At 37.7% G+C, this 13,512-nt stretch overlaps 1 protein-coding gene across 6 annotated transcripts in view; it reads right to left on the reverse strand.

Annotated features, from left to right (window-relative positions):
- ptprh (protein tyrosine phosphatase receptor type H) overlaps nucleotides 1-13,512 on the reverse strand; it is a 57,974-nt gene that overhangs the window by 40,419 nt on the left and 4,043 nt on the right. For 5 of the 6 annotated variants that reach the window (XM_034119933.1, XM_034119936.1, XM_034119932.1 and 2 more), the window contains exons 4-9: nucleotides 12,020-12,274; nucleotides 11,519-11,773; nucleotides 11,018-11,272; nucleotides 10,559-10,813; nucleotides 10,113-10,367; nucleotides 9,612-9,866 (exon numbers count right to left, since the gene is read on the reverse strand). In XM_034119933.1, the coding sequence (XP_033975824.1) occupies nucleotides 9,612-9,866; nucleotides 10,113-10,367; nucleotides 10,559-10,813; nucleotides 11,018-11,272; nucleotides 11,519-11,773; nucleotides 12,020-12,274 (1,530 nt within the window). The remainder of the gene's footprint in view (nucleotides 1-9,611; nucleotides 9,867-10,112; nucleotides 10,368-10,558; nucleotides 10,814-11,017; nucleotides 11,273-11,518; nucleotides 11,774-12,019; nucleotides 12,275-13,512) is intronic. The other variant, XM_034119934.1, reaches the window with a different exon arrangement.

Below are 13,512 nucleotides of genomic sequence, written 5' to 3' on the forward strand. Positions count from 1 at the left end.
TTGGGTCCTTACATCGGTGTCGAGCCAGCTCATATGTGACAGCGACGGAAACATACTGAGTGTGGAGAAGTGTTGTGTGGGCAGCACGTATGAGGAGGACATGTGGTACTCCTCCATCAAAGGGAAGGAGATGGAGGAGGAAGTGCATGGACCGTTTTGGGTTATTGATGACAAAAGCTGGATCAAAGTGACACATTATGGTGTATAATCATCCCACTCTCACATCACTACTTCATTGCCTCCCTGTCAATAAAACCTACGACACACATATAACTGAAATGTAGCTTTGTATCTAACAGTGTATTTGATTCAAAGAATTAAACAAACAAAAACACTACACTACCACATCAACATGAATATCTGACCAAGATAAACAAAAACAATTGGCCTTTGAGCATATGAATCCTTAAAGAAATGGCCTACATTTGTTCTTCATGTTCCCAGTGACCTTTAAGCACCAACTTGTTATCAGTTTATCCTTTAGTTCAAGTAGAGGTTTTCCCCAGATGTAAGGAAATTCCCTACAGGCACAGAGATATAAATGTTCTAATGATTAACAAATTAATGTGAAGTGTGACTGTGTGTCAAGCGTTCAGTTGTATGTCAAAGACTCATCAGAGAAAAGTTAATGCGGAACACACTCGGCTCCATGAAGTGGCGTTTCAGGTGTCTGATGCAACTTGGTTTTGCAAACGATGGGTCTTTGGACAAAAAAAGCAACATCATCAAGGCATGCTGTGTCCTTCATAACGTCGCTAAGAAGTTCTCCGTCCCTCCCCCGCCTGTAGCTGGTAAAATTGAGCCCCTGCATCCAAGCAAGTTGCGAACAGTGCCAGCCGAGATCATCCCCGAGGCCTTAAAAGCCAGACAGGAAATCATCGATGATAAGTTCTCTAGCAGCTTCAGTAGCCAGGACACATCGAATCAAGACGCAGAAGAGGATGCTTGAGCGGGTGTGTTGTCATCAACATGCATCGAGGACAAACACTGGACCCAAAACCCAGCTCTGAATGCAAAATGTAAATAGTTTGTTACTGTTGACACTAACGGAAAATATGACGCATGTTGTCTTTTCCATTTCATTTAAAGACTTTGTAAACAAATTCAGATATATTTGTTAATAAAAAATATTTTATTTCTATAGAAAGTCATTCTTTTCCACCAAAATTTATTTTTCAATGAATGTAATGCGAAAACATTCTTCAGTCATCATATTGTTCCCTCACATGATAATAATAATAATAACAAGAATATACACATTAAAGGTAGGGTAGTTAAGAATGGAGAAACCAGCTTGAGTGCGCTAGAATTTGCAGCCGAAAGAAATCTGCCCCTTCCTTCAGACTTCCTTATAGAGCCCCTCCTCCAACACACACAAACGCACACATGACCAATGAGAGCACGAGATAAGTGTGTGCACAGATGGAAGGCTGACAGGCAGGTAGGCCATCCAGTTATTTTAGCCGGGCCGGCTCAGATGATTGGTCGTGCTTTTTACAGCGCCACGGCTTCCACAGATGACATTTCATTATGTATTTATTGTCAAAGCATTTAATATATTCATTGCTATCGGGATGTTAAGAGCATTCCATGGAATATAACAAAAAGTGTTTCTGAAGTGAATTACCTACCCTACCTTTAAGCTGATAAGATGAACACAATGTTATACATTAAATAAAATCTAAAGATTTATAGGCTCACCTGTTTTTAATATTTACAGTTTAGCAAAATATAGCATGTAGATTTAGTTATAAGTGCATAAAAGACTGGTGATCAGTACTGTCAAGTTGTCTAGTTTATGTTTTTTTGTTGAGGAAACTCTTGGAGTGCAGTGGCGTATATCGTGTCTTCATTCTCATAGATGTTCTCTTCAGTATTCTCATAGATGTTCTCTTCAGTATTCTCATGAGGCTGCAGGCAGTCCATGATGCAGTGGTGCAGGAACACGTACTGAGACTGAAATACACAAACCAAATCTGTGGGTCATGTGGAAAGCAGAACTTTGGGGTTAAAGTGTTCATTCTCACACTGCTCTGGGTGATACTTCCTTAAAGATGTTTAAAAGCCTCATAATTCTCTAATAATGTAAGCCAAGCTTTTTGTGTTTGGACTTATTAACATTTAGAATTACACAGAATGTAAAAGTATTTTGAAAACACACACCTATGTGCAGTGACACACACATTAATACATTATTGTCACTGTGTAATTCAATTGTCAAAATGTCTACATTAGTAGGTTAAGTGCGGAACTAGAAAAGACAACTCAGGAAATTCTATGTTTGCAGAGGTTGAAAATGTACATCTACGTGGAAAATTACGCAAAGCTTAAACTTGCTATAGAACAGTGCTTGTACTGTTTCACCACCTGTGTCCAAAAATCAAAAGATTATGAAGGGTACCTAAAGAAGTCATAGCTCAGAATGAGGGTTAGTTTTACCTCAGTTTGCACCATGTGTGGGCGACTCAGTCTCATCTTGTGCACAAAGCCATTGATGCCCACCGCTCTTTCTTTCTCTAGCTGCTGAAGCAGCACATCCAAGGCCATGATGGTGCCTGTCCTCCCCACTCCAGCACTAAAAGAGAGACATGCAGCAAAAGGTATGATGGTCACCATCATGTAGTCCCATAAGTATCTTCTCCTGCGCAACTATTCACTTTATACTGACATGAAAATTCAGCCAGTTCGTTTCAAAAGCTGATATTTTATTTAAAATGTGTAAACATATCTATATCATATGATGTAGCAGTAAGCTATTCATTTGACCTAACTACAGAGCTCCTGTCTTTGACCTTTGTCTGATTTATTGTTCCCCTGAATTGTTTTTTAAACAAAACTTCCAAAAGAATAGCATAGGTTACTCTCCAGACGTAAAACTTGTACCTGCAGTGAACCACAGTTGGTGCTCCAGCCCCGTCTCTCTCTATGTGCCGTCTCACCAGTCCTCTGAACTGGATCAGCACCTCTGTGCCCTGAGGGACTCCGTGGTTAGGCCAGGCAGTGAAGTGAAAATGTTTCACTGTGCGCTCCTCCGAGTTGTTCCTCTGTGAAGACGATGCAAATAGAGGAACTCAAATACAGTAAATATTTGTGTTGAGCAAATATATTTCAAGTTCTCAAGCATTATCCTCTTTAAAAGCAAATGTGCACAAACTCAAACAAGCTTGTTTTATGAAACATGAAATAGTTATTTGTGACTTGTAAACATATTAATAAGAAGCCTATTAAGTTACATCATGAACATTGAAGAGGGTTTCATACATTTTTCACCCTAAATTCCCTCAAAGTCCAGTCGGGCTCCTGCTGTTCAGACCTAAGGGTTACTATCAGCTCTCCGTGAGGCACAGGCTTACTGTCTGCAGGCCAATACCGCTCACACTTCGTCTAGGAAAGAAACAAAGAAAAATGGGTTATTGAAGTTGTGGCAATACGTGTCAATGAAGTCACCATTTGACACTTAGCTAATTATTAACACTGACTCACTGAATTAAGTTTGTACTTCCTTTAAAATCTGGCTTTAAAACTTTTTTCAAATTTCCCTGTTGACTTACCCTTCCTCCTTCAGTGCAATTGGTTACCATAACGATGCCTCTCACTCGTTGTTCCCAGATCATCCTCCAGAAATCATTGACTGTTGTGGGCAGAGGACCCTGAGTGGCAATGTAGTCTTTGCTGCTGTTGTAACCCTGAAAAGCAATTGTCATTTCATGAAATCCCAGAGAATCAGCATTAATTGCTAGATTTAGAGAGAATGAATGTTCATGCAGGGTTTTCATTGTTTATTAACCATTTACTTGCATACGTGGCAATTTCACTAGCAAATGATACAGCTTATCAAATATGCACTTTGACCGTTATTAAGCACTACCTACCGGCATGTAACTGGCGTTAATGTAGTCAGAGTTTCCATTGGGATTGGGAGTAGCTAGCTTCACCCGACACCAGTCATCTAGGACGAGAAAAGATGGTAACAATACACCACAACAAAATAGACGCTGTTTCGGATGAGTCAGTGGATCTGGACCATTTCATGAGTCTCTATTGCTCATGATATCCCGGTCCAGAGGACAGGCTTACATGGCAGAACATTGTTGAAACGGTTCCTGGGTTTGTTCTCGGGTAGAGTGGCTGCATTTCGTGTTTGGTCGGTGCCAACAGGAATGAAGCTCTGCATGGAGGATGGCAGATGACATGGCATGAGATTAAGACAAAGGTCAATAGAAGGAAATTAAAACATTAAAGTTTTTACCCTCATAAGAAAAAATATGAAGACGGAAGAGGAAGAACAAAACACAATTTGCTATTGTATGTACCTCATATTCCTGGCTGAAACCTATGTTTTCATCTACGCCTAATTGGTAGAAATGGTCTGGAAACTTTGCCACAGGAATAGCTCTGAAAAAGAAAAACATAATGGCAATATTTGAATTTATATCATTCGTTAATGATATGTAAGACCATTGATATACATTCATATTAAAGAAAATTGACGTTAATTGTAAATAGAAAATATCTTTACATATGGAAACCCTCTTATTCTTTCAAATTATACAACACATAATTAATGTTTTCAATATATTGAAAGTGTATTAAATAATCAACCCGGTATCACGGCAAGACGTGAACATGTGACGATTTACCATGCTGGGAGACGTGAAGATGTCACGATTTCGTCCCTTCAAACGTGACAGTTACACGGTATTGTTAACATGGCCCAACCAGTGGAGAAATACCCGGAAATGCCAAGCAAATCCTCTACCCCGACGGTCGGTTGTTATTGTCAATATTAATATAATAATGATTTATTTTTTAATCGTCACACTCGATTTCGCCGATTTTCTTGTTGCCCCAGCTGGTCGACACCTCTTTTAGCAGAAACAAAGGCTACATTAATGTATTAAATCGATGTTAATCCATGTGTGTCGTTGTGGAATTAACGGACGTGACGTTGTGCAATTGCGTTGCCAGGCAACAGCTTGCGTTCATGTTAATTTACAAACTCTTCAACTAGAACCGTAGTTATATTTAAAAACATTTTAGAAGGCCTCACGAAATACTTTAATGTAAATGTCAATTTAAATGTGAAGGAATGTGTGTGTATAACAAAATACATCCGTCATAAACAATACCGGAAACATACGTAGGCAAGATCCTTAGCTCGGTGATTGGATGCTTTAGCCGCAATGCACGTTGGGATATGGTGTTTATGCGATGTGAAAACCGAAAAAATGTTTTAAAAATAAAATACTTTATTCCGAGTGTGCTTGCTTTTCTCTTTGAAAGTCATCACATAACGACATTGTAATACACGGTTCGGCTGCATTAAATATTACATATCTGCCGTAGTTCTCTATTTATAGAGCCCTGATGAGAAGACTTCTAGACAAACAGGAAGAACTGCCGCCAAAACTGAAAACGTGACGTGTATCATAAATATATCAACAATTAAACAACATCTTACATTTCTTTTCACACAATACATCTCCTTGCAGTATCAACACTAATTCGGCTGACTTTTATATTTGATCCAATGCGTAGATAGGCTGTATTTACACCATAACGGTGCACAGCTGATAGAAAGGGACACCTAGTGGTTAAAGCACGTTAACGTTATAAAATGTTTTTAAATATAACTACGGTTCTAGTTGAAGAGTTTGTAAATTAACATGAACGCAAGCTGTTGCCTGGCAACGCAATCGCACAACGTCACGTCCATTAATTCCACAACGACACACATGGATTAACATCAATTTAATACATTAATGTAGCCTTTGTTTCTGCTAAAAGAGGTGTCGACCAGCTGGGGCAACAAGAAAATCGGCGAAATCGAGTGTGACTATTACAAAATAAATCATTATTATATTAATATTGACAATAACAACCGATGGTATTTCTCCACTGGTTGGGCCATGTTAACAATACCGTGTAACTGTCACGTTTGAAGGGACGAAATCGTGACATCTTCACGTCTCTCAGCATGGTAAAAATCGTCACATGTTCACGTCTTGCCGTGATACCGGGTTGTAAATAATATAAAGATATGATGATGTATACTTACTTGCTCTTTTCTTTGGATTGTTTGGAACCACCAATAAATAGCTTTTTTCTGCTTTGGGAAATAAGCAAAGAGGGAGTCTGATTTAGACGAATTTAGTTAATTTCAGGAAGATAATCTAACTATAGTCACTGAGGTGGCACCAACCTGATAATATCCGGTCTTTTTAGAAAAATAAAGACAACCAGACAGACCAGGACCGCAAAAATCAGAACAGCAAAGAATGACCCAGCAATTACTCCTACAAGAAAATGATTCTGGATGAAATGCTTTATAACATCCAGATACTCAGCACAGCAATATATTGGTAAACTGTTTCATCAGGATACACTGAAATTGTATTTTTATAGAGTGATACAGGAACTTTGACTCACCCCTTGGATCAGTAAGACACGAAAAAACGAATGGTTCATAACTTCTTACATCCCCAGATACTGAAGCTATAGACACCTCGTATTTTCTGGCAGGTTGGAATCCAGACATTTCCAGAGACTGTTCCCCATTTTCAAGCTTTTTAGGAGTTTTCCCGGTGACGTTCACCTCCACTGAAGTCCAGATACCTTCCGGTTTATTCCAGATGATGGACATAGAATAGCCGGCTGCAGAGTACTCACAGCGAGCACTTAAATACAGAGGAACTGAGAAAAACAAGTGGAAATATATATTTCAATTCAGAAACCACAACACAAACCTGTCTAGCTGTTATCATAGTTCACAAGTTCATTGAAAGTTGTTTACTTCCCATATAAAAGTCACAATGCAACATACTGTAACACATGATTAGTCAATTTACAGAAAATCCTCTTAAAAACTATAATGCTATTTAATTTGTTTAATTAGTGAGTTTAACTAACGATACATTTGACCAGTTTGACCAGTAATTAATGCTTTCTCAGAGTAAAAATGTGCTGCTTATCTGTTTTACTTGTTTGGTATTTACATTTTTTGGGGGAATGGTTGATTGTAAAAAAGAGGAGAATTTCACTTTTTAAAGACAAAGTAATTTTCCAAGTCTTTGGATAATAATTAATAAATGTATTGTTTAATACATTATGATAGCGGCCCATATACTCAATTGTTAAAATATTGAAATCTTGAATCTTACAATATACATTTTAAACATTATGTTAGTACTTCACATTTTTGTGGGGAACACAGACAAATATTCAATTCATGTGGAAAGACAGATTTGTACTTACCGATTGTCACAGTGTGTCTACATTGTTCAAATGTCGTGTCATTTTTCTCATATTGAAGGGTCACATTATAGGTCGCGCCAGGGTAAAGTCCAGAAAATGACACACTGCTATTTCCAGTACTGCCATTAATTGGGGTTGATGTGTTACTGGCTTGTGCACTTGAGAACAAACCTCTAACCGTTCCTTGGATCGATGAGGTAGTTACATTCCAGTTTCCATTTGCACAGTCTATGCCTGAAAAGCATGGGAAAGAATTGCAGACAAAAAACTTCAGTTTCACAGTTAGCACATCATTCTATAAGATAATCATAATTTGCAAGAACCATGACTGTGTTCATTTTATTGCAAATACCTGTTACTGTGAAGCCTTCATAAGCAATGCTGCTGAGTCCAGAGAACAGTGTAATGACTCTGAATGGATACTCTGTTCCAGGCTCGAGATTTGGGATTGAATGGGACACATCATCCATGGTTCTACTTTGGAGGATTGTTCTATTTTCCCCATTCATTTCGAGCCGGTAGTCCCAGTCATTTTTCATTCTCTGCCACATCAGGGTTATGTTGGTCACAGAGCGTTCAGTCACATTGACAGAATCCACTGTTGAGGGAACTGAAAACACACACGCCATTTAACAACATGAACAAATTTAGGGTTACAGAGAGACAAAGGTTTAAAAATGCAGTGAATTTAAAAACATTCAGTCTGACATGAGGATTAAGTGTGAGTAATATTCCATGGTTTATGACAACTTTTAGAGACAGTCTTTAAAAGTAAGATGCTTGTTTAGATTTATCCTAGATATTACTATAGAACCGTGTTGTGGTTCCTGTAGTAGGCCTATATCAAAGAGGAGAAATCTTACCAGTGTCAGCAAAGTAATTTACTCCAGTGCTTTTGACATTTTCAAATACAGTGAGGAGACTGACATTGTATTTGGTCCCACTTGTGAGGTTTGAGATTGCATATTTCACTTTGTCAAGTCCCTCTGATGCAGAGACGTGTATCATACTTTCATTGATCACAAGTGTATAATTGAGGATTGTATTCACTTTCCGCCATTGCAGAGTTATACTGGTCTCATTTTGTCCAACTGATTCTAACTCTTCTGCGTTACGGGGAGCTAGGATGTAAGAAACACGATTAGGATTGGTCACAGCATAACATTTGGAAAAACTGCAAGACATCGATGATAAAACGTTTGGTTTTTGGGAACTTTTCCAGACAAATAAGTTACATTTAATTCCAGTATTTTATCAATGAAAATTAAGCATATGAAGCGAGGTACCCCACAGTTACTGAGAAAATTAAGATTACATATTATTGCAGAGCTTTGCCTTTATCATATAAAAACATCTCGGTGACTGCAGTGTAGCATACTCCAATGCTTAGGACATTTTCAAACACAGTGAAGAGACTGAAATTGTATTTAGTCCCACTTGTGAGCCATAATATGTTGTATTTAACTTTGTATAGTCCCTCTAATGCAGTGACATTAGTGACAAAAGATTGTTTGTGTCAATAGAGGTTCCTCTGATGCAGGGACATTTATCTCCTTTTCATTAAACACTAGTGCATAATTAAAGATCTTATTCAAATTGTTCCACTGCAGAGTTATACTGGTCTCATTTTGTTCAACTGATTTGAACTCTTCTGTGTTACGAGGAGCTATGATGTAAAGAAAGACAATAAAGGAACTGCCACAAAAATCAATTGAAATAATGGTGTGTAGGTTTTTTTCCCCAAAACAATTATCTATAAATTCCAGCATTTTATCAGCAACAGTCAAATAAATGAGCAACAGCCCCGTCACAGAGAAACTTTGAACTCCAAACTTTTATAGACAGAAAACATCTTACCTGTGACTGCAGTGTGGTTTACTCCAGTGCTTTTGGCATATTCAAACACAGTGAAGAGCTGTAAGATGTATTTAGTTCCACTATCGAGTTGTAAGATTGTGTGTTTCACTTCAGTATTATCTGATCCATTGACATTAATCTCCTTTCCATCGAGCCCAATTCTATAGTTGAGGATTGCATCAACTTTGTCCCACCGCAGAGTTATACTGGTCTCATTTTGTGTAACTGTTCGGAAACCTCCTGCACTACGGGGAGCTGGAAAGTAAAGAAACATGATGAAGGAACAGTCACAACATTTCCCGACAGGATAGAAAAGTGACAGCATTTCCTGTATAAAATCTTGTATTTGGTGTAGTTATTTTACTCAAATAACAAGTTGCATTCAATTCCAGTATTGTATCAATAACAGTCAAATATGTAAAGTGAGCAACATCCCCCAGTTAATGACAAACTTTAATTTACACGTTATAATTGCCTGTATCAGAGGGAAAACATCTTACCTGTGACTGCAGTGAGGTTTACTCCAGTGCTTTTGGCATATTCAAACACAGTGAAGAGCTGGAAGTTGTATTTAGTTCCATTTGTGAGATCTGGGATTGTGTGTTTCACTTCAATATCATCTGATGCAGGGACATTAGTCTCCGTTCCATTGAACACAAGTGTATAGTCGAGGATATCGTCAACTTTGTCCCACCGCAGAGTTATACTGGTCTCATTTTGTTCAAATGATTTGAAATCTTCTGCATTAAGGGGAGCTGGGAAGTAAAGAAACATGATGAAGGAACAGTCACAAAATTACACAGAAGGATACAAAAGTTACAGCATTTCCTGTATAAAACATTGTATTGTGTGTAGTTCCTTTCCTCAAACAAATAAGTCGCATTCAATTCCAGAATTGTATCAATAACAGTCAAATATGTAAAGTGAGCAACACCCCCCAGTTAATGAGAAACTTTCATTTACATGTTATCATTTCCTGTATCAGAGTTCAAACATCTTACCTGTGACTGCAGTGAGGTTTACTCCAGTGCTTTTGGCATATTCAAACACAGTGAAGAGCTGGAAGTTGTATTTAGTTCGACTTGTAAGATCTGAGATTGTGTGTTTCACTTCAGTTTCATCTGATGCAATTACATTAATCTCCGTTCCATTGAACACAAGTGTATAGTTGAGGATATCGTCAACTTTGTCCCACCCCAGAGTTATACTGGTCTCCGTTTGTGTAACTGATTTGAACTCTTCTGTGTTACGAGGAGCTATGATGTAAAGAAAGACAATAAAGGAACTGCCACAAAAATCAATTGAAATAATGGTGTGTAGGTTTTTTTCACCAAAACAATGATCTATAAATTCCAGCATTTTATCAGCAACAGTCAAATAAATGAGCAACAGCCCCGTCACAGAGAAACTTTGAACTCCAAACTTTTACAGACAGAAAACATCTTACCTGTGACTGCAGTGTGGTTTACTCCAGTGCTTTTGGCATATTCAAACACAGTGAAGAGCTGGAAGATGTATTTAGTTCCACTTGTGAGTTGTAAGATTGTGTGTTTCACTTCAGTATTATCTGATCCATTGACATTAATCTCCTTTCCATCGAGCCCAATTCTATAGTTGAGGATTGCATCAACTTTGTCCCACCGCAGAGTTATACTGGTCTCATTTTGTGTAACTGTTCGGAAACCTCCTGCACTACGGGGAGCTGGAAAGTAAAGAAACATGATGAAGGAACAGTCACAACATTTCCCGACAGGATACAAAAATGACGGCATTTCCTGTATAAAATCTTGTATTTGGCGTCGTTACTTTCCTCAAACAAATAAGTTGCATTCAATTCTGGAATTGTAGTTAATGAGAAACTTGAATTGACATTATAATTACCTGTATCAGAGTTCAAACATCTTACCTGTGACTGCAGTGAGGTATACTCCAGTGCTTATGGCATTTTCAAACACAGTGAAGAGCTGGAAGTTGTATTTAGTTCCACTTGTGAGATCTGGGATTGTGTGTTTCACTTCAGTTTCATCTGATGCAGTGACATTAATCTCCTTTCCATTGAACACAAGTGTATAGTTGAGGATATCATCAACTTTGTCCCACCGCAGAGTTATACTGGTCTCATTTTGTGTAACTGTTCGGAAACCTCCTGCACTACGGGGAGCTGGAAAGTAAAGAAACATGATGAAGGAACAGTCACAAAATTACACAGAAGGATACAAGAATTACAGCATTTCCTGTATAAAACATTGTATTTGGTCTAGTTCCTTTCCTCAAACAAATAAGTCCCATTCAATTCCAGTATTTTATCAAAAACAGTCAAATATGTAAAGGGAGCAACACCCCCCAGTTAATGACAAACTTTAATGTACATGTTATAATTGCCTGTATCAGAGTTCAAGCATCTTACCTGTGACTGCAGTGAGGTTTACTCCAGTGCTTTTGGCATATTCAAACACAGTGAAGAGCTGGAAGTTGTATTTAGTTCCACTGATGAGTTGTGAGGTTGTGTGTTTCACTTCAATATCATCTGATGCAGTGACATTAATCTCCTTTCCATTGAACACAAGTGTATAGTCGAGGATATCGTCAACTTTGTCCCACCCCAGAGTTATACTGGTCTCATTTTGTGTAAATGATCTGAAACCTTCTGCATTACGGGGAGCTGGGAATTAAAGAAACATGATGAATGAACAGTCACAAAATTACACAGAAGGATACAAGAATTACAGCATTTCCTGTATAAAACATTGTATTTGGCGTTGTTACTTTCCTCAAACAAATAAGTTGCATTCAATTCCAGTATTTTATCAATAACAGTCAAATATGTAAAGTGAGCAACACCCCCCAGTTAATGAGAGACTTTCATGTACATGTTATAATTGCCTGTATCAGAGGGAAAACATCTTACCTGTGACTGCAGTGAGGTTTACTCCAGTGCTTTTGGCATATTCAAACACAGTGAAGAGCTGGAAGTTGTATTTAGTTCCATTTGTGAGATCTGGGATTGTGTATTTCACTTCAGTTTCATCTGATGCATTGACATTAATCCCCTCTCCATTGATCACAAGTGTATAGTTGAAGGTTGCATCCACATTTTTCCACCCCAGAGTTATACTGGTCTCCGTTTGTTCAACTGATCTGAAATCTTCTGCATTACGGGGAGCTGGGAAGTAAAGAAACATGATGAAGGAACAGTCACAACATTACACAGAAGGATACAAAAATAACAGCATTTCCTGTATAAAACATTGTATTTTCTGTAGTTCATTTCCTCAAACATTTAGTTTTATTAAATTCCAGTATTTTATCAATAACAGTCAAATATGTAAAGTGAGCAACACCCCCCAGTTAATGAGAAACTTTAATTTACATGTTATAATAATATAACAATATCAACAACAGCTGCAACTATTTCACAGAAGAGCAATTCAATGTAACGTGTCAATCAGAAGAGAACATATCAATTATCCACTTCAATAGCAGAAGCCTATATGCCAACTTCCTCAACATTAAAGAATATCTAAGTCAGTTTAAGAACCCATTCAACATCATAGCAATATCAGAGACCTGGATCAGTGCTGAGAAAGGTGTGGACTTTGAGATGGATGGCTACGAACTGAATTATACAAACAGAAGGAATAAGAGTGGCGGGGGTGTGGCAATCTATGTGGATAAAGGAATGAACTATAAGGTGGCGGAGAGCATGACAACAGCTGTTGACGATTTGTTTGAATGTGTTACAGTAGAAATTTGTATGGAAAAGTCTAAAAATGTTATTGTGAGTTGTATATACAGAGCTCCTGGAACCTGTATTGACACTTTTACAGATAGGGTAGAAAACATGTTTACTAAATCATTACAAAAAATTATGTTTATCTGTGGGGATTACAATATTGACCTGTTGAATCCAAATAAGCATAAAATGACAGAACATTTCATCAATACATTGTACAGTATGGGTTTGTATCCTAAAATTACCAGACCTAGTAGAATCACTTCTCATTCTGCTACATTAATAGACAACATATTCACAAACATTATGGAAAACAATACAGTAGGCGGACTATTATATAGTGACATCAGTGATCATTTACCTGTTTTTATTGTCTATCACTGCAGTTCTAAGAAACCTAAAGTCGCCAGCCATTTCAAATGCAAAAGATTGAGAACTGAAGATAACATAATTGCATTTAAAAATGACTTACTAAATCAGAATTGGAGGGTAGTATATGAGAGAGACGATATTGACAAGGCCTATGATGATTTTCTAAACATTTTTAAATCACTTTATGACAAAAACTGTCCTGTGAAGCAATGCAGAGAGAGACACAAACAAACTCACAGTGCATGGATCACTAATGGCCTAAAAAATGCATGCAAAAAGAAAAATACACTATATAG

This window comes from Trematomus bernacchii, unplaced genomic scaffold (genome assembly GCF_902827165.1).
Source record: "Trematomus bernacchii unplaced genomic scaffold, fTreBer1.1, whole genome shotgun sequence".
Taxonomy (NCBI): Eukaryota; Metazoa; Chordata; class Actinopteri; order Perciformes; family Nototheniidae; genus Trematomus; species Trematomus bernacchii.